Source organism: Sciurus vulgaris (genome assembly GCF_902686455.1).
Source record: "Sciurus vulgaris genome assembly, chromosome: 17".
NCBI lineage: Eukaryota > Metazoa > Chordata > Mammalia > Rodentia > Sciuridae > Sciurus > Sciurus vulgaris.
The window spans coordinates 28,082,001-28,103,280 of NC_136478.1; the positions used below are offsets into that span (position 1 = coordinate 28,082,001).

At 41.1% G+C, this 21,280-nt stretch overlaps 1 protein-coding gene across 1 annotated transcript in view; it reads left to right on the forward strand.

The window, feature by feature from the left end:
• The first annotated feature begins 2,850 nt into the window (after positions 1-2,850).
• AMFR (autocrine motility factor receptor) overlaps positions 2,851-21,280 on the forward strand; it is a 49,899-nt gene continuing 31,469 nt past the window's right edge. Inside the window, exons 1-8 of the mRNA XM_079117883.1 lie at positions 2,851-3,302; positions 9,177-9,269; positions 13,064-13,228; positions 14,686-14,838; positions 17,765-17,805; positions 17,971-18,103; positions 20,098-20,231; positions 20,937-21,047. Of these exons, the coding sequence (XP_078974009.1) occupies positions 3,048-3,302; positions 9,177-9,269; positions 13,064-13,228; positions 14,686-14,838; positions 17,765-17,805; positions 17,971-18,103; positions 20,098-20,231; positions 20,937-21,047 (1,085 nt within the window). The 5' untranslated portion in view covers positions 2,851-3,047. The remainder of the gene's footprint in view (positions 3,303-9,176; positions 9,270-13,063; positions 13,229-14,685; positions 14,839-17,764; positions 17,806-17,970; positions 18,104-20,097; positions 20,232-20,936; positions 21,048-21,280) is intronic.

The window sequence follows — 21,280 nt, forward strand, 5'->3', positions numbered from 1 at the left end:
CACTCTACCCTGAGCTGCATCCCCAGCTTGCCTTTTTTTTTTTTTTTTTTTTTTTTTTTAATTTCATAAAGACAGGATCTCATTAAATTGTTGAGACTGAGAATTTGTAATCCTGCCTCAGCCACCCAGGTTGCTGGGGTTATAGGCATGCACCACCATGCCTGGCTTCCCCTATAAATTTAGGCTTGGTTATTTCCCCTCTGCTAGGTTTAGCAGTGGAACACATTGGTCCGGCTCATGAAACTGTTCCATGGGAATACAGGTAAGGCTACTGGATTAGAGAGTGATATTTAGCTCCTAGGATTTTGAGAATCTTTAAGCAACAAAGCTACTCAGGCTTTCTCACAGGATGCTGAAAATCAGATGAGGTCATGCATATGAAAGGACTTCAGGTATTTTAAAATATGAAAATAGCAATAATTATCTAGATATGAATCTTTGCACAAACTATTTGAAATGACACATTTCCTTTAAGTCAAGCCAAATCAGAGTCACCATCCCACAGAGATGATAGGAAATTCTGTCTTATTAATAGTCTTCAGGGGTGAAGGGCCTACTCAAAGTCTCAACTCAAGAAGGCATAAACAGTACTGTGAAATGAGGGCGAGGGGAACCCTAGCTTTCATCATGGATTCCATAGGCTTTCTTTTCCAAGCAGGACAACCTCTTAAAGTCTGGTGCTCTTGCCTCTCTGCTACATTGGTGATTTAGGTAGTCCTCCCTCTGTCTGTGGTCCAACCTCTCTGGGGGCACAAAGCATTCCTCCCTTCTGGGTCCTGCCTTCTCCCCAGTCCTCTCATAGAGTAGCATGTAAATAAAGGAATCCTGAGGCTGGTGATGTGTGCTCTATGGTGCCCACATGTCCCAGCTACTCTGGAGGCTGAGGCAGGAGGATTGCTTGAGCCCAAGGAGTTGCAGGCCAGCCTGGCCAACAGAACTGCACCTTAAAGCAAAGCAAAACAAAACAAGACAAAACAAACAAAACAGGGTTAATGTTCAAAGAAAAATTACTTAAGTTTTAAATTATTTAAACATGAAAAATAACCTTACATATTTGGGTTACTTTCACCTGTCCTACGTGTTGGGTTTTTAGAAAGCTCAAACTTCTAAAAGTTGGGAGTAAAGATTAATAAGGGCAGATCTGTTAGCAAGGGCCCCCTCTTATGGTAACAGTACAAGGACAGTGTGTAATGTAACCAAATTGTGGCTTGGATTGAATATGGACTGCAAATTAATGTGGCTTAAAAAGTGTGTTGACTTAGTCACAGTATGGTGACTCCCCTTTTAACCTCTAAAGTAGAACAGTTCCCTGGAAAATTACCACTTTGTACCCCCGCTCCCCAAAATGAAGCCTTATTTTATTTTACCAATAAAGTTTAAGTTCCTTATTTTAATCAAATGGCTCTTGGCAAAGAACCAAAGGGAATTGAAGTCTTATATTCATAAACACTTTTTAAAAATGCATGTGAACACCGCTCCCTCCAGTAAAACCAAACTTGTTTCATTGAAGACCCTGTTTAACGTTTCTAAAAATTCCAAAGTGGCAGTTAAACCTCTAAGGCACTTTTTTGTTTCTAATTAATAGACTTTCAGAATTGGAATACTGGCATGAAAAAGACTTAAAAGTAATTTTAGTCTTTCTTTTAAAAAAGTTTGGAAGATTCTACAACTGCTCTGGACTAGGCACTATTACAGGTCTTAGGATACAATGAGGAATAAGACCCTTAAGGTAACATTTTTTTAGGTAGTTTTGTTAAGTGCTTTGAAGTATAGTTCACATTGGAATGCAACTCACTGTTTCACATGTACAGTTCAATAATTTTTCGTGTATCAGCGTTTTGCAACCATTTCAATTTTAGAAATGTTCATCACTTCAAAAAGAAACGAGTACCTTTCAGCTATCACCGTAGTTCTTTTATCCTCCTATCCCTAAGCAACCACAAATCTACTTGGTGTCCTGTAGTGTTTTTGCCTGTTCTGGACGTTTCATTTCAGTGGAACCACAATTTTTTGATTTTTGATTTTGACTTATTTGATTTACGCAGTTTTCAAGGTTCATTCATATTGTGTCGTGTATCAGTACTTCATTTTGATGGCCAAATAATATTCCACTGTATAAATCACTCACTCATCACTTGATGGACGTTAGGGTTGTTACCCACGTTGGAGTATGAGAAATGCTGTTATCCAGGTTTGTGTACAAGTTTTGTTTGGATCTCTGTTATCATTTCCCTTGGGTATATAACTAGGGTTGTAACTGCTAGGTCAAATGGTCACTCATGTTTGCCTCTGAGGAAGTGACAGATAATTTTGCACCATTTTACCTTCTTTGAAGAGTATGAGGGAACACATTTGTATTTCCTGCTAATTAGGTTCCTTAAGATTCTGCTCTAGGCTACTAGTAAACAGAAACAATACTGTCCATTAGTGCTCTTTTTTGGCGGGGCTGGGGGGCGTCTAAGTCTCTGTTAATTCCCCAAGCACCATGTCCTCTCGGACACCAGGGAAGGACTACAAGGGTGCTCGGGAGTAACCTACTCTTTGGGGTAAGAGGAGACCCAGGGGCCCGAAACCTGGGTCCCCAGACCCTGCGGCCGGTCCACCGGGCCGGCCAGAGCCGCCCGTCAGAGCCAGCGGGGCCGTGTCACGCCTGGGCTCCGGCCGGCCCAGCGGCGCCGGCGTCGCGGAGGATGCTGCGGGGTGTCGCTCCCCGGGGCCCCGGGCCCGGGCCTGCGCCCGCCTGGCGACCGCGCGACCGCTGGGGGCGGGGGACGAAGGCCGCGCCCCCGCGCCTGTCCCGCCCGCGCCCCGCTGGGGGCGGCGGCCCGCCCCGAGCCCGCCGAGGCTCTTCCGCGCCGGCAGGGGCAGCAGCGGGAGCGGCGCGGGGCGGAGCGGCGCGAGCAGCCAGGAGCGGCCCGGCCCGGCCCGGCGCGGCGGCGGCGGCAGCGGCAGCGACGCCAGAGCCCGTGGGCGCCGTTCGCGAGGCCGCCGCAGGCGCCTGGCCGCAGCGCGGGGAGGCCCGGGGGCTTGAGGCCGCCGTCGCCGCCATGCCGCTGCTCTTCCTCGAGCGCTTCCCGTGGCCCAGCCTCCGCACCTACACGGGCCTGAGCGGCCTGGCCCTGCTCGGCACCATCGTCAGCGCCTACCGCGCCCTCAGCCAGTCCGAGGCCGGGCCCGGCGAGCCGGAGCCGCTAACGGCCCCGCTGCAGCCCGAGGCGCCCGTGCCCGCCCGGCCGGGCGCGGGGGGACCCCGGGCCCGCGACGTGGCCCAGTACCTGCTCTCGGACAGCCTCTTCGTGTGGGTGAGCGAGGCCGCCCGGGCCGCGGCGCCGGCGGGCGGGGGCGGGGCGGGGGCCGCCATGTCACCCATTATCCGTGGGGGCGTGGCTGGCCGGGGGTCCCCTCCCCCCGGGACCCCCGAGCGCCCGGCCGCGGGGCGCGGCCCCTCCGCGGCGGCCCAGAGGGTGAGGCGCGGCGCCCCGGGGCTGGCGAGGAGGCGGCTCGGGCGTGGGGGCGCCGCGGCGGCGGCGGCGAGGGGGCCGGGGCAGGTGGGGCCGGGCGGGCCGCGGGAGGCCGGCGCGCTCCCTGCCGGGTCGAGCGCGGTGTTGGCGGCCCCGGGAGCGGCGGCGGCCGGCAGGGGAGAGCCGGGACGCTGGTGCGGCGCTCGCGTCCCGGGAGGCAGCCCCACAACTTTTTGGTTTCTTCACTTGTTTTTGCCATTTAGTGTGGGAGTGCCCTGTTCAATCAGCCTCAGACCGTGCTTCCTCCCCTGCGGCTTCTCCCTGCGGCCGAGGGCGGCAGCGCCTGGCGAGCACTCGGCCTCCTGCTAGCGGTCCGTTGTGCCACCAGCTTTCAGCCTGCCCGGGCGGCAGAAGGGCTCGCACGTGGCCTCCAGGCCGCCGGGTTTCTTAGACAGGTCACCTCGGGCGGGCCGAGCCTGGTGTTTGGGCTGAAGACTTCTGCTCTCTCCTTGCCTCTGAGCGCCTCATCTCTCACCCCCACAGTGATCAGGAAAGTTGCTCCAGGACTTAAAGCCTGTCACTTGGATTTCCTGTGGCGTCTTGGATCTTGCCTCCTCCTCCTCCTCCTCCGGCAGGTTCTCACTTGGGGTTGAGAGTAGGCTGTAAATGACGGAGAGATTAATATTCCATGTTTATAGAATGATATGCAACTCTTCTCTTATAATTATTCCCACTGTGCTTCATCAGGAAGCAGCGGGATTTATGAACTCTGTGGGCTGTGGATTAAGTCCCCTGGCCCTTGCGACAGAGTGTAACAGAAGGCGGTGAGGGGCCAAGTTCCTGTTTCTCTACCCCTGTGTGAGGCTGAACCTTACCAGAGCCAAAGCCCCTAGGAGAGGGAGACTTCACCTGCATCTCTTTAACTTCAAGGCTGTTTTTGCTTTTGAATTACTTGTTGAACAACTTGTGAAGAGTACTTCTGTCAAATGTGGAGATTATAGTGTAGTCTTTGATGTCTTTAAGATACAAAAATGTCTTTGAGAAGGAAGCACTCTCGTATTTAACTGCTAACTTTAATGATTTCTTCCCCTAGAAGTTTCGTTTTACAAAGTTCATGTTGAAATCTAAAGTTGATACCTCTCCCTAATACTTTACCTAAATCCTATTGATTTTTCTTTGAAAATTGTGATTTTTAAGAAACTTTCCTTTTCTTCCCAGAAGTCTTATTACCTCATGGAAAGTTTATGATTTCTTCCTGTCTGTTGATAGTTTTATTTCTCAGTTGGCCTTTCCGCTGAGTTTCTTCCATTCTTCCTCTGGATTTTCACGTTTTGGCCTTCCATAGTTTCTCGGGCCCTCCGTGTGCACTGTCATTTTTCTTCATCGCCCATGATATTTGTGCTTTAGCAGCAGAGTAGAGGTCATGTCTCAAAAACCTTCCCCAGTGCCCTGATGGGTAATTTTATTGAGTGGATATATGTTGGAGCCTTTGTCAAAGTAGGCGCTCCTTGAACCCTGCTCATAGGCCTTCAGATAAAATTTTTTTCAAAAACATGGCTGGCAAAACAAAACAAAACAACAACAACAACAACAAAACATGGCCTACTAAGGCCAAGCAAGACAGAATAAAAACTGGTCCTTCTGCCAGTTTGCAAATTTTGCTAGCCATATTAGAATCTCTAAAATTTATCTTTGTAGAGCGCAGTTTAGAATGATAAGCATCTGGGGAGGGTTTTTTTTTTTTTTTTTCCAAAATTCAGAGGCTTTCAGAGGTGCTGTATTGGGCACAAGGAGGGCATATCTTTGAGCCCTTTCCCTGCCCTCAAAGTGACTCACATGTAAATAAGGCAAAATATAACAAGCTATGATAGATGTACAAACAAAATATGGTGGAATTTGGAGGAAGGAGAAATTAATTCTTCCTAGGGAAGGACTCCGGTAAGGTGGCATGTGAACCGAGCCTTGGAAAATGGGAGGGACCCCAAGTAGTGGAGGGGACACTGGGGAGAGAAAACAGCATGGGGAGCACCTGTCATCTGTACAGTGGCCCTGAAACCACAGTTAGATTAAAAATCCACTGGATCTTTGATTTGAGAGGGAGGTTGAGAGGGTGAAGAGGAGACCCACCTGTAACAAGAAGTGGAGGAAGTGGCTCTGCTGTGTAAGAAAGTAGGCAGGCAGCCCCTCAGAAGGTAGGTTTCTCCAAGTGTGGCACCCAGGCTAACTGTCTTAGGCCACCTTGTTATGGTTGTTACTCATCTCTTTCTCCTAAAGTGAGAAAAATAATATAAAATTGCAGAACTGATCACATGAGTTTTATAGGTTCTAAAATTAAAAAAAAAAATAAATAGATAATGCAAGTTCATGGTATGACAGTGAAAGGTACAGAAGTGATAGTGAAAAGCAGATCTCCCTCTCCCCCTGCTACCTGCCTCCCTCTGACAGAGGTAGCCATTACTGGGTTCTCATAAGAGTGCTGTTAAATTCTGGACTAAGTACCAAGACTGCTCCAAGTCCTCAACAGTTCACATCTGCACGTTATACAGACACATGTGTACATCCCTTTTTACACTTTTATCAGCATTTCTGCATCTTGCTTTTTTTCAGTGATCCAGAAGTTATCTTGAATTTTTGTTATCTTGAAGATTCCATATAATGCCAGTAATACAGATAGAGGTGCTAGGTTGGTTTTACTGGCAGGGTCTGGATATATGGAATGCTTGTTCTACAGTTTATTCAGCTAAGTGTTTCGTGATGGAAATTTGTCCCCCCCCCCCCTTTTTTTTTTTTTTTTCACAAACAGCAAACCCATCAGAGGTTAAGTCTGGATTCTGCCCACAAGAAAAATTAGTTAGCTGTGTATAGAGAGGATAAAATGATTAGGTTTTTTTCCTGTCGTCTAAGTCAATAAAATGGTTGTTCACATCAGTTTTTCCTCAATATGATTATCAGGGCCAGAACATTTGTTCCACAGTAGTTTATTATTATTATTATTGTTGTTATTGTGGTACTGGGGATCAGACACAAGGATTTCCGTGGATTTAAATCTGAGCTGAAGTGTAGGTATCATGGGTATCTACAGGATTCTGATTTGGATTTGCTTTTAAATGAGAAATGTTACACTTAATGTTTCTTTTAATATTTTCAGTTCTTCAAGGCTTTGTCAACTGAGGCTAAGTTAAAGTATTCTTATGGAAAAACATAATTGTAAAATGAAGACTTTTTTTGTAAATAGAGTAGTTATTAATAATCATTAAGCTGTTATGAAAAATACTTTGTTCATAATCTTAAAACAATTTTTAGTTGCTTCCAATCCTTTGCGACTTTGATTTTCATATAAAGATCACAAAAATGATCACTTTTTGTATAAATTCCTTTTCTTTTATCCATATACTTTCTGAAATCTCTTTTTCCTTCTTAGCCATCTGATTTTCAAATCTTCCATTTATTTCTGTTTTTTAAAAATTGTTTTTAGTTGTTGATGAACCTTTATTTATTTATTTGCACGTGATGCTGAGAATCTATCCTGGTGCCTCACACATGCAAGGCAAGTGCTCTGCCACTGAGCCACAACCCAAGCCCCTCAAATCTTCCAATTAAATATAAATAGGAAATGGTTATCTAAAGGTTGATAGGATTATTGAAGACTTGTACCTTTTGTGGGGGTTAAATCAATCTTTTTATACCTTATTTTGTAACTTAAGTTTTATTTTTTTAAAGCTTAACTGAGAAGTAGTAAATAGTGCTTTATTTTCTTTTATTTGGAACCGAAGATATGCAGTGATGCTGTTTTGGATAGAAAAATAACTGAGTGATCCTACATTTGATTTCTTTTTCATTACCCTCATAGCAGTCTGCTTGAGCTTCTGAGAGGGCTTGCCGTGTTTTCTGTGTCCTGGAAGTTCTCAAAGCTCTGAGTTCAGGGCCCAGATCTCCCTCATTTTTCTAACCTCGGCCTTGAGCAACAAGTACTAAATGTGTGGCATTAAACAAACAAAACCCCAACAAACTAGTACATGTACATGCAATCTGGAAGAATTTTTTAAAATTTGTGTTGTGATTAAGCTGGGGAATGTTTGGTTGATGAGAAATACTCTGCTTACCTGAGGCATGTAGCATGAGGGTTGAGGTTTTGTGTTATGACATTTCTCCTAGTTAACATGGCCGAGGTTCTGATTGACTGGCAGAGTACAATGAAGACGAACCTTTTATAACATCGATTTCATTACCTTGAAAGTCAGCTTTGTCAGTTATCTGGAACATTTTGATTGGGTTGTTAGCACAGGGAATCACAAATAAGGGGTAAAGGATGTTTTGGTTAATTAGTTTAGGTCTTTTTTCCTGGTTATTAAGGAATTTAAGTACCAAAATTTCCCCTTTTTTAGGAGGAACTATTTTTAATTCTTTAAAAATGTATTACATATTTTTGACTCTGTTAGGCAGCAGAATAGTACCAAACATAATTTAATCTTTTTGTAACCAATCAGGGTTGCCATTATGTGTTCTACCAAAGGGGCGGATGATGTGAGGTACTAAGGGAGGCCCAGAGAGATGTCATAGAGATTGCTTTCTTAAATAGCTCTCTTTCATAACTATCTACCCCCCCCCCACTCCTTTCTTTCTTTTTCTTTTCTTTTCTTTTTTTTTTTTTTTTTGCCATTTGCTTTTAAAAGTAGAGGGAAGAATGACTTGGGAAGAGGAATATGGCCACCTACCAGGGATCAAAAGTTGATGTAGCCTTTACACTGAGTTGGTGCCCCTGTTTATTTGCTCTCAATAAAAATCATGTTTACTTGTGTTCTCAAGACCCTCTTGGCTTTTTAGGGTCATTTAGAGTTTTCAAAATCATTTCAGCATCAGTAATGTGATTTACCACCCTGACCTCTCGATCAAGGACAGCATACTCTTCCATTCTGTAAGCATTAAGACTGTTGTTTAAATATGAGAATATCTGTCTCTTAATTATTTTAAGAAGATTTTGTCCTGAGTGTGGAAGAAGGCCTTAGTTTTTTGTTGCTCGGCCCTTCTCACCAGTTTTCTTCTCTCTTTGTTTTCCCCACCCTACTCCCCTGTACTCCTCCAAACCCTTTGCTTCAAAGCCAACACCAAGCATGGAGAACATTTTTTGGTTGTTAGACTCTCCCAGAGGCAATACATGTCAGAGTGGTGGTGGTGGTGGTGTGTGTGTGTGTGTGTAGTATGGATATTTTGATTATCAATTCTGTATGATCTTGTGACTTTTTTGTGACCATAAATCCTCTTGCTCATGTCTCTTATTTGTTTGACAGGGCAGGCTATTTGGGTGCTGGATTTTACTAATAATGTGATAACTTTAGTTTCTAGAACAGTTTTCTTAAAGCTATCATAATCTTAATGTAGGAAATGGTGTACCTGCAGTTTATGAGTTGCATACAGTTTGATGCATACAGTACAGTGTTTATGTGAAGTTTAGTTAAAACTGAAAGGAAGATGCCTGCTAGAGGTTGCACATTGGGGCAAGGAACAGTGAATTAACTGTGCCTCTCCTCCACTCTTCTCATCCCTACTGCTCTGCCCTTGAAAGTACCCCTTCAGATATTATTGACCTTCCTGCAGTAGAGAACTGGAAAGGCTCAGTCACTGGAAATGATGACTGAATTACTAACATGAAAATTTTAGAGCTGCTTTTATTTTGCAACAGTATGAATTAACTTATTATCTTTGATTTGTGTACAGGTTCTGGTAAACACTGCTTGCTGTGTTTTGATGTTGGTGGCTAAGCTCATCCAGTGTATTGTGTTTGGCCCTCTTCGAGTGAGTGAGAGACAGGTAAGTCCAGACAGCACATAGATCCTTGTGACCAGATTAAACAAACCAACCAAGCCCTTTGTATCTGGTATAATTTAAAACATAGAAAAATCCCACACGTACTAGAGAGGATTCCTATAAACACTTTATCCAGATTCACCAAATACTATTGTTTTCTCCTTTTACTTTCATAATTTACTTCTTATTTATAGTACATACTTGTTTCTGATCTATTTGAGAATAAGTAGTGGACCTCATACGCCTTTACCCCCAATACTTCAGTATACAGTTCCTAAGAGCAGGGGCGCTTTCTTAAAATAACCACAGTGCAATGATCAAAATTAGGAAGTTTAGCATTGATGAAATACTTTTTCTAACCCACAGACCAAACTCCATGTATAGCTAGGTTGTCTCAATATTGTCCTTTATAGCTATTTCTTTTTAAAATTTTTTGAGTGTAAGTTTTAAAGAAGTATTGATTTGTTTAGTTTGACTCATCATAAATACCACTCTTTATAATATGGCTTCTTTCCTAAATGAATTTGCTCATTTTTCCCCTGTGGAAAACTAAATTAAGATTCATTGTTCTACAAGCAAAAAATTAGGTGACTTGCCCTTGTAGGTGAGATTGTCAAACATCTGAACATGACTCTCAGAATGTACATGTGGCAGGGAACACTTCCAATAAGGAATTACGCTACAAGTGTACCACACAGATTGGCAGTTCTCCAAGGATTTTAGTGGATAGAGTGTAGAATGGTGTGTTTTAAAGACTTTAGACCTGGCTATCAAAACAATGTAAGAACAAAACTGTATTTCACTTTACCTCATCCTGGTGATAAGACAAAGGAACCTCCTGCACTAGAAGTATAGCAACGGCTGGCTTCTCTGAGTTTTCAAAGGATAATGTTCTAGTCTCCTTACCCTTTTCAACCCCACTCTCCTCCCCTCACCCACCCCCTGTACTGGGGATTGAACCCAGTGGTTCTCTACCACTGAGCTACATCCTCAGCCCATTTCAAATTTTGAGACAGGGTCTTGCTTACGTTGCCCAGGCTGACCTCAAACTTGAGTTCCTCCTGCCTCAGCCTCCCAGGTAGCTGTCTTATGCCACTGAACTGTCCCAGTTCTCCTTTTGTAAAGTCAGTGGGGCCTAGTTTAGAGCTGCAATGTGATTACTGTGGTTGAGTCCTTGTACGCTGTGGTGAACAGGACTATTTTGTTTTCCCAGAGATTTTTCATTCATAGTGAATATTCAACACTTTCTCCAAAATATCAACTTCACAGCTTTCCCAGAGGGGTTCAGTAGAACAGAAAAGGTTTTTCTAAATTCAAAAGCTCTCTTTGATACTTCTTTGTTCAAATTTTCCTTAAAATTTTCTTCTTTTTCCAATTTCTTTTTTTGTGGGCCAGAAATTGGTCAGGCTAGAGGCAAGTCACCTAATTGCTGGCGGAAAGATCTGGCCCCAATAGGCCTTAAATATTTTGTTTTCCCTAAAATGGTAGCTATCAGGTGGAAATGAACAGGAAACATACCTTAGAGTGTTTCAGTGATTGCTGCTCTCTGTGGAGGTGATCACAATGGGCATATTTGTTACCCAGGGCTTTCGTATTCTTCAGTATAGAATGCATCTTTCATACTGTTCTGGGTTGGCTTATTTTGTGATTAATGTCTTTCAGTAGCATATTAAGAAATATTTTGAAGGGCTGGAGAGAGTAGCTTGATGGTGGAATACTTGCTTGGCATGTGGAAGGTTCTGGTTTGATCCCTGGAAGACCGAAAAAGAGAAAAAAAGAAAAAAAGAACCATTTTGAGTTAGAACTCTATGGAATTAATAAAGATGTGCTCTGTGCATGCTTTAGGTTCAAGAAGTGATTTTAAAGACAAAGACATTGAATACCTAAAATGTAAAATGCAATAAATATTAAAGTATTTTCTCCCCCAGTACTGGGGATTGAACCCAAGGACTCTATACTACTGAGGTACATCCCCAACCCCTTTTATTTTTTATTTTGAGACAGTCTCACTAAGTTGCTGAGGCTGATCTTGAACTTGCAAACCTTCCTCAGCCTCCTGAGTTGTTGGGATTACAGGTGGGCACCTACCAGTATGCCCTGCTCAAATATTAAGATTTTTTAAGTGAAAGTTTAGAGGAATAAGTTATTTAAAAATAATTTTTTGAGCACTTAATGCCAATTTTATGGTACTTTTTAGAGTACTTTACATATAGTAACTTATTTAACTCCCCAACAATCTATGAGATATATGCTGTTATTTATAAGACTCATTTTATAGATGGAAAAGTCAAAGCACAGGAATGTTAAATGACTACCCCAAGGTCACACAGCTGTTAGGTGGCAGAGCCAAAGTTCAAAACAAGGACACAAAGTGTCTAGGTTCATTTTGTACTTTTCCTGCTCCAGATCTGGAAATAGACATTCACCGGGATTCCTAGCTTATTTTATTAGGGAATGGTATTTGGAAGCCAAAATCTATATTTGTGCTCATTGTTGCTGGTTTGTCTGTCTTTTTGGTGGACAGAGTTCGGGGATGTGCTTTGATTTTTCTCTCCAGTTCATTTTTTCCCTCTCTATGTGAGGTATAACAATTCTTAGCTTTTAGTAGTCATGTTGTCAGTTTGTCATACAATTAGGCTCAGTTATTTGTTTTCAGTTTCGCTTTTTTCTGTTTTAACATTTTTAAATTTGTAAAACATTTACATGATTCAAAATTATATATGAAAATATACTTACAAGTCATGCTTCACTATCTTCTTTCACCCAGTTTGCTCCCAGCCCCATAGATAGCTGTATGTTTTATATAAGTATATATAATTGGGTGATTGTATATTTTAATATCTTATAGGACTATTTCTCCTTTAATATCTCCCCCCCTTTTTTAGGACAATGAAGTTTTAAAAAAAAATTTTTTTTAAATTGTCAGTGGATCTCTCTTTTTTTCAAATTTATTTATATGTGGTGCCGAGTATAAAACCCAGGGCCTCACATATGCCGGGCAAGTGCTCTACCACTGAGCCACAACTCTAGCCACTAGCAATGAAGATATTCTAAACTGGAAGTCTTTAGTTCAGAAGAGAGTATAGAGAAGTGAATATTGGGAACCAAGTGATTACTACTTATCAGAAATCATAAAAATATTAGTAATCTTTGATTTAGTAATGCAGTAGAAATGCCTGCAAAGATATATATATAGCTATTCATTATAATGTTTTCTGAATGGTGGAAACATTAAAATGATATATTGGTATATTCTGAGAATATTCACTGACAGTGATGAAGTTTTCAAAATACGATAGGTAAACCAAAGCAGTGTCCAAAAATTGATGTATTTTGCGCTTTGGAGGAAAGTAAATGCATAAGAATGTTAAGACATTACTTGTATTTTAATTTTCTGGGTGCTTTTATTTCTTTACGGGCTAGCAAATGATCATGTATTATTTTTTAATCCAAAGAATGTTTTTTAAAAGAAAGTCTAATCTTCAATTGTTTCAGAATCCAGAGAGCAGAATTATGAAAAATGATACTTATTGCCCTTACTGTTCTTTGTTGTGTGTATAAAATATTTTTATTTTTTAATACACAAGATAGTAGGCTGATATTACTACCTTTTTAATGGCTAAAATCAGGGTAACAATCTACAGTTTACAAATTGCTTTCTGGTTATCTCACTTCTATTCTTCAGAGTTCTTTTACTCTTTGCCTTCTGTTTTCTTGTGCAGTAGTGTTTGACAGCAAAGTGCAGAACTTGGGTTCAGTGTATTGATATTCACGATTATAAACCTTTCTCTCTTTAGCACCTCAAAGACAAGTTTTGGAATTTTATTTTCTACAAGTTCATTTTCATTTTTGGTGTGCTGAATGTCCAGACGGTGGAAGAGGTGGTCATGTGGTGCCTGTGGTTTGCTGGACTTGTTTTTCTGCATCTGATGGTTCAGCTCTGCAAGGACCGATTTGAATACGTGAGTTTTTAGCCAGGTTTTTGCTGGCTTAGTCACCCATTTGCCAGGTGTGAATTGTGTAATATGAAGGAGCCACTGTGGGCATGTTTGGGGTAGCTCTTAAGGGGAAGATCTCTGGGACAGGTTCCCATTACCTGTTTCTTGAGGAACATCTGCAGCTGCCGAGGGATGCAGAATCAACGTCTCCCCAGGGAGGTTTCCTCCCCAGCCTTGGAGGTAGTGTGTTATGTTATTACTGGGTGAACTATCCTGGTTAGTTTACCTAATCAAAACTGCACACACAGTGCAAGGAAACCTTGGAATATACACAGAATAAAATTTGATCTCTTCTGTGTATTTTCTGTACTCATTCCTTCCCATTGTGCCCCCCTTACCCTGATTCATGGTTTGTTTTTTGAGGTTCTATGGATTGAACCTAGGGGTGCTCTACCACTGAGCTACATCCCCAGCCCTTTTTTTTTTACTTTTTCAAACAGAATTTCACTGTGTTGCCCAGACTGGCCTCACACTTAGGATCCTTACTGCTTAGACTCCCGAGTAATTAAGATGACAGGTGTGCCTCACCAGCCAGCTCTTGGAGTGCTTCTTCCTGACTGGTTTGTACTGTTTCTCCCTCAGGCCAGGGCCATCCTGGCTCCCTCAGCTTCCCTGATGAGAGAAGTGAATCCTTTCCTGTGTGGGCAGGGCCGTCTTGGCTCCAGGGCAGAGCTGTGCAAGGGCACTTCCCTCACCAGGGCTTCTGCACCTGCTTCTGCCTCTCGAGCCAGTCCAGAGCCTCCTTCGCCTGTCTTTACCCAGTCTTTACTGAGGAAGCGCCCTTCCACTTCTGTTGGAGTTAATTGCACTCTCAAAGGCTTTACTTCTTTTACAATCAACCTCATTCCCTGTCACAAATAGAAGCTCCTAACCTCCCAAACTGGTTTGTTATCTACACCTGCTACCTCAGGAGTCACAGCTCCAGGCCTTCTTTTCAGGCTGTTGCCTTTCCTTGCATAATATTAGCATAGCTTTGTAATAGTGGTAAATCTGCACCTGGTTACATTTCAGGTGTCTTAGCCCTAACACATTATTCCTCCAAGTGAACTTGGGGGTGGGGGTGCTGAAGATTGGAGCAAGATTGAGAAAGAAACAACAGAATAGGACACTGTTTTGAGTCCTGTAAATGTTACAAGAGATAATTGTGTATCCTTGGAAAATTGCTTCTAGAGGCTTATCTTGGTAGTAGGAGGATATAAGATGAAAATATAATGCATATTATTACATTTGGTAAATTACAAAGACCTGTAAGTGTCAGCGGCTCATACTCATATTGAAGTCTCCAGAGAATTTTGACTGTATGATAGTGGGATACTTTGTGTGTCCACACGCAAAGATGCCAGACTTGACCTTGAGTTTCTCTGGGCAGTTACCAGTGCCATGAAGAAGAGTGAACTGCCTTTCTGTTCTGTCCCTTTCAGCTTTCCTTTTCTCCCACTACACCGATGAGCAGCCATGGGCGCGTTCTGTCTCTGTTGATTGCCATGCTGCTTTCCTGCTGTGGGCTAGCAGTTGTCTGCTGTGTCACAGGCTACACCCATGGAATGCACACCTTGGCTTTCATGGCTGCAGAGGTAAGATGCTGAACACAGGGTTGCTCTGATTGTATTTGCATTTTCAAGGAAGCCATGGGGTTATTGATAGATTATTTTCATCCATGAAAAGATGGGTTCGATATTTTATTTATTTTTTGGTATTGGGGATTGAACCCAGGAGTGTTTGCCACTGAGCTACATCTCAAGCCCTTTTTATTTTTTCATTTTGAAATAAGGTCTCACTAAGTTGCTAAGACTGGCCTTGAACTTCCCATCCTCCTGCCTTGGCCTCTGAAGCAGCGGGGGTCACTGAGTCTGGCTTGGTCTTTCATTTTAACCAGAGTTTATTGAATTCCTTTTTTGTGTTGAGTACTGGTACTAAATGCTTTTATTTGTGGTATTTCATGTAATCCTTGCTGCATCCTAACAAAATAATAATTATTTTTCCCCACAATTATATTGTGCTTACTACATGCCAGGGGTTTTTCTAAGTGCTTGATATGTACTGACTAATTTTACTATTCCTGTTTATGGTGGGAACCCTGAGGCATAGATATTTCATTCATCACCCTACCAGCTATTGTTTATATATCTTAAGATATTATAAACTATGTTTCTGCTTGTTTGTTTTGGTACTAGGAAATGAACCCAGGGAGCATTTTACACTGAGCTGTGTCTCTAGCCCTTTTTATTTTTTATTTTGAGACAGGATCTCACTAAGTTGCTGAGACTGGCCTTGAACTTCCTGTCTGAGCTTTGTGTCTCACTAGGATTGTAGGCTTGTGCTGCCATTCCCAGCAATATTTAATTTTTTAAAAAATGGTAGTATAAATTAAAATTTTACAGAATATGTAAACTATAGTCATTATTTTGAAGAAAAAAATTTCTTTTTTGTTGTGCTGGGCCTTGTACACACTAGGCAAGTGCTGTACCGCCGAGCCAAACCCCTAGCCCTCCATGAATATTTTAAAATTCAAAACAAAATTTAGTGTTTTAAACTTTCCAGGAGATACCAATTTCTGTCCAGTGGGAACCTAAATTTTAATATGTCCTTATATTCATGTGGCTATATTTGCTTTTTCCTTAGCCCAAAGACGAACTACTTTTATTTTACTTTTAATTGCTTATTTAAAAGCAATAAAACATAGTGGTTTCCCCTTATTTGTGATTTTGCTTTTCTATAGTTTCTATTATCTGCAGTCAACCAGTCTGAAAATATGACTAATGGCTAATTCCAGAAATAAGCAATTCTTAAGCTTTTTTTTCTTGGTGCTGGGGACTGAACCCAGGACTGCACATGCTGTCCCACTTATAAGCTGTAAACTGCGTGCCCTTCCGAGTAGCATGATGAAATCTCTTGTCATGCCTCTTGGAGCATGAGTCATCTCTTTGTCCAGTATATCCACATTGCGTGTGCTTTTCATGCTTTTCACCTGTTAGTCACTTACCAGCCCTCTCATTTGTCAGATAAACTGTCGAAGTTCTTCACATAACCCTTACTTTACTTAATAATGACTGCAAGAGTGATAGTGATGCAAAGGAGGCACCAGGCATAAAAAAAGGAAGGACAGATGAATTATTGTACTATATGGCAGTGCTGCAAGGCTTAGGGCATTTAGATGTAGGATTCATGCTGTCTATGGTTTTAGTTTCCACTGGGGTCTTGGAGCATATCTCCTGTGGATAAGAAAGGATCACTATATTAGATACATTGAAGCTAATTAGCTAATACTGAAACAAGTTCAATGTGAACTACTAATTGGGAATTTGTTAGAGCAGGGTTAAGATTACTTTTGCATAGTAGTGTTCATTTCAGAGTAACATGTAGTGCAAAAAATAGAAAAGGAACATTTAGATACCAAATAAAAACATTTGCAATCCTAGTTGAATACTTTCTACATAGAAAGATATTGCAGTTATATTTTCTCTTGAAAAAGATCTGCCTAAAACTTTATTTACACTGACTTTCATTAACTAGTTAGCTTTAGAAATATTTTATTATAAAGCACTATTTGATTTTCATGTTGGCCTTTTTTGTTGTTGTTATTTAACTTGTTAATATTAGGTCAGACTTTGAAAATGACCCACTCCTAAATAAGTAGATTTAAATTAAGGCTTGTTGGGTCATATTGTAATAGTATAATACATACTTTTATTTCAGCTTGTTGCTGTGAATTCTTTTAAGAAAATTTAGCATGCTATAGATTCGATGTTTTGAATTGAGTTATATTCTTTATATAGTGTTTTGCCTTCATGTAAAATATTTACATTTATAAATGGGAGTTTAATCTCAAACACAAAAACAATTCCATTCTGATAAGTTAAGAGGAAATTTCTTCTTATATCAAGTTTCCATAATAAAAAATAATGAGAGCTGGGTACAGTTGTACATGCCTGTAATCCCAGTGGGTTGGGAGGCTGAGGCAGGAGTATTACAAGTTTGAGGCCAGTCTCAGTAACTTAGCAAATACAAAATGAAAAAGAGCTGGGGATGCAGCTCAGTGGTTAAGTAACCCTGGGTTCAGTCCCCAGTACCTCCCCCCAAAAAATTACTGTGAAGCCTCATATTTTGATATACTTTATTCTCTTTTCTTCTGTTAGACAAAGGGTGTACACAAAGCACATAGGGGTGAGCAGGTGCTCCTGTCTAGGACAGCAGCGTCTTAAACTGTATTTTGAGTTGCAGTGTCCCCAAGCAATCAGACACCTTTTTGGGTAATCAGTTATAGTGACTTATTGTTATAACAAATAGAAGTGATTGTCATAGTACTCGGACAAACCTCAAGATTACAGAAGGCATCCCCAGGAGAGGCTGTAGTTGGTTGTCACCTGTTAACAAGAAAATGTTCAGTAAAATTTGGGTTTCTAGATTATGAAGACTTTTCATAAATATTGGAGGCAGAGAAAATAAATGTCGATGAACTTGATGCTTTTTAACTGAACTGGAAATGCTTATCTTTTACAGTCTCTTCTTGTGACAGTGAGGACAGCCCATGTGATTTTACGGTGAGTAGAAATTTGGGAGAGATGATAAAGGTCTACTCATTTGGTTAGCTTTAAGTTGTAATAGAGGCAGGATACATCAAAATGTGACCAAATTATAACGTTCTTAAGCTGAATTCAGTTGGTGAACTTCAGGTGCTTTCCCCTTTTCCTGTTTGTGTATTACAGGTATGTGATCCACCTGTGGGACCTCAACCATGAAGGGACCTGGGAAGGAAAGGGAACCTACGTCTATTACACCGATTTTGTCATGGAGCTCGCACTCCTGTCCCTGGACCTCATGCACCACATTCACATGTTGGTAAGCTCCTTGGTGAAGAGCTCTGACTGAAGGCCTGGACTTTCAGAATCAGGAACCAGGTCTGCTTATTAAAAAATGAAATATTTGGAATGAGGTATGATGAACCACTTAAAAGTGAATATAGCCATGCACTCTCCTCTTTTTGCCTTTGAGTGTAAAGCAGTGTTGTTGAATTGCTTTGGCTTGGTCCTGGCACAGGAGATGATCGCTGTCCTAGGAGACTTAGTTAACTCTGCTGACCAAGTCAATAAATCATTCTTTTGGAATGAAATTAAAGGGGATGCCTCTCCCTGTAATTTCTGTGGCTTCTCCTATTTAGCAGTTACTTTGTAGATGGCATTGGGAATTTCTGCTATGTTTGCTAACTTCATGAATTCATAAATTTTGTATCTTTGTTAAAAACAAAGTCCTTATACTTAATTCCTTACTTAATTCTTGATTTGGTGAGAAAAAATTGTAATGCTGTAAATCTGCTGCTTCATTAGTAGGCATTTCAGTGAGCTAATAAAGGTAAGACTCAACCTAGTTGATGGGCAATTTATAAGACTGTCAAAGTAACATTTAAAAATTATTGGGTGCAATGGTGCACACCTGTAATCCCAATGACTTGGGAGGTTGAGAGAAGAGAATTGCAAGCTTGAGGCTAATCTGGACAAATTAGTGAGACCTGTCTCAAGATAAAAAATTTAAAGGACTGGGGATATAGCTCAGTGGTTAAAAAAAAAAAAATTATTGGGTTACATGTAGCACCTTTCTAACTGTACATTTTGAAAGTAACTTTGAGAACATATTTTTTTAAAAAAATTCTTTTGTCTAAAAACTTTCTTTCCCAAACCACACCAAAAAAGTGTGAAAATTCCCAGATACAACTGTTAACATTTTGTTGTATTTAACTTTGTGTATGTTACTTTATATATTCAAAGTATGTGTATTCATAAATTGAGATCCTATTTTTTGTTTGTTTGTTTTTTGGTACCAGGGATTATTTCATATTTTTTATTTGAGAAAAGGCCTAAATTGCTTAGGACCTTGCTAAGTTGTTGAGACTGGCCTTGAACTTGTGATCCTCCTTGTGCCTCAGTCTCCCACGTGACTGAGATGATAGGCATGAGCCACCATGCCCAGCTGACTGATCCCGTTCTGTTCATAGTTTTATCAATGGGATGGTTGTGCTGGGATGGAGCCCAGGGTCTCATGCATGCTAGGCAAGCACTGTGTCACTGAGAGAGTTTTGTTTTGGTAAATTGATATATCATGCATATTTTCCTGTGCCAGGAACAATCATTCTAAACCATTTTAATGCCTTCTGGATAAAATTTCATCATATAGGTTTATCAATTTCAATCATCCAAACTCCATAATGGGCTATTTAGATTATTTTTGTTGTTTGCTATTTTACAACCTTGCATAATTTTTAAAAAATCACATATATTAGTTTCTTCAAGGTATATCCTGTTTTTTTTGTCAACAAATGTTATTTTATCAAGTAATTGATGTTTAAAACTATTATTATGTAATTGTTTATTATAATAAACAAAATTAGTGACTATATAATATTGCATTGTATGAATTTACAGCCTAACTGTTCCCCTGCTGGGCATTTTGTCCATTTTCACATTTTAAAAATAATTTTATGAATAGACATCTTTTTGCATAAAGCTTTTAAGTTTCTGATTAGTTGCTCAGAAAAGATTGCTGGCAGAAGGGCATGTACATTGTTTAGGGTAACGAAATAGATATATGCAATAATTTCCTGAAAGATTGTTCCAGTTCACCTTCACTAATTCACTAATCATTAAGGGTTTCTATTGCACACTGCACCTTCATCAATAGCAACTTCATGTGCTTTTTTTTTTTTTTTTTTTTTTTTTTTGCGGTGCTGGGGATTGAACCCAGCACCTTGTGCTTGACAGGCAAGCACTCTAACTGAGCTATATCTCCAGCCCTTCATGTGCATTTTTATTGTGCATTTTATTGTTCCCTCTCTGTTTAAGTTATTTGGCAACATCTGGTTATCCATGGCCAGCCTGGTCATCTTTATGCAACTGCGTTACCTGTTCCATGAGGTACAGCGTCGAATCCGTCGGCACAAGAACTATTTGCGTGTGGTTGGGAACATGGAAGCCAGGTAAGTAAGTGCAAATTGATGTTGTCCAAGTCTGCTCATTTTAGCTCTGTAAGAATAATAAGTCCTAGACTGTCGGAACTTGCTGTTATAAACTGCTTACTGAATGATGCAGAGTGTTAGGCTCTGGAGTCAGACTGCCTTCATGTGGGTCCCACTTAGCTCCTGGGTGATTTGGGGCAGTTTACTAACTCCTTGTGCCCCAGATACTTCATCCCTAAAATAGAGGATAGCAGAATTTTCTTTCTAGAGTTGTTGGGAGGATTCCATGAGATATTAGGTTCATATTATTACATCATTATTTTATTGTCATCGGTATTAAATGGAAGATTCTCTGCCCTCTTTATTTTGTGAAGGTGGGTTTACACACACACCCTCACACACGTTGAAGAAATTACTCCTAGCCTGAGATTAAACCAACTATGAAGGTACAAGACTAATGGTCATCCTTTTTTTTTCTGAGGAATAGTTTGGGTCTCTGGGCTCTTATTTCTCTCATTTGCCCAGGAATGTGTCCTGAAGGGATCATTAACAAGAGCCGTTATTAGAACGACTACTCTTTGAAGGCCTGTGAAGATGAACCGATTTTTTTTTACTGATCCTCTGTAATTGTGCCATTGTAAAGATGAGGTCTGCAAAGTGCTGTACACTGTTGCGTGTGTGTGAGCCTGACAGCAGTTCCCATAGGGTCTCTTTTGTTCCTTATAGGTTTGCAGTTGCAACTCCAGAGGAACTGGCTGTCAACAATGACGACTGTGCAATCTGCTGGGACTCCATGCAGGCTGCAAGGAAACTGCCCTGCGGACATCTTTTCCACAAGTAGGGGCTTCATTAAGGGGCTCTTGGTACTGGTGTTCTGCCCAGGACTTGAGGATGCTTTTTGTCCCTGGGCTCAAGGATAATCCCAGCAGAGAAGCAGGGATATTACCTCACATTGGCCATGTGGCTGATACTGATGTTATGTGGAGTCTTTGGGGGTCCTTTGTCTCTCATCCTCTTCCTTGTGCCCTCTACAACTGTACTTCACCCATATTTTGCCATCTTAATTTCTA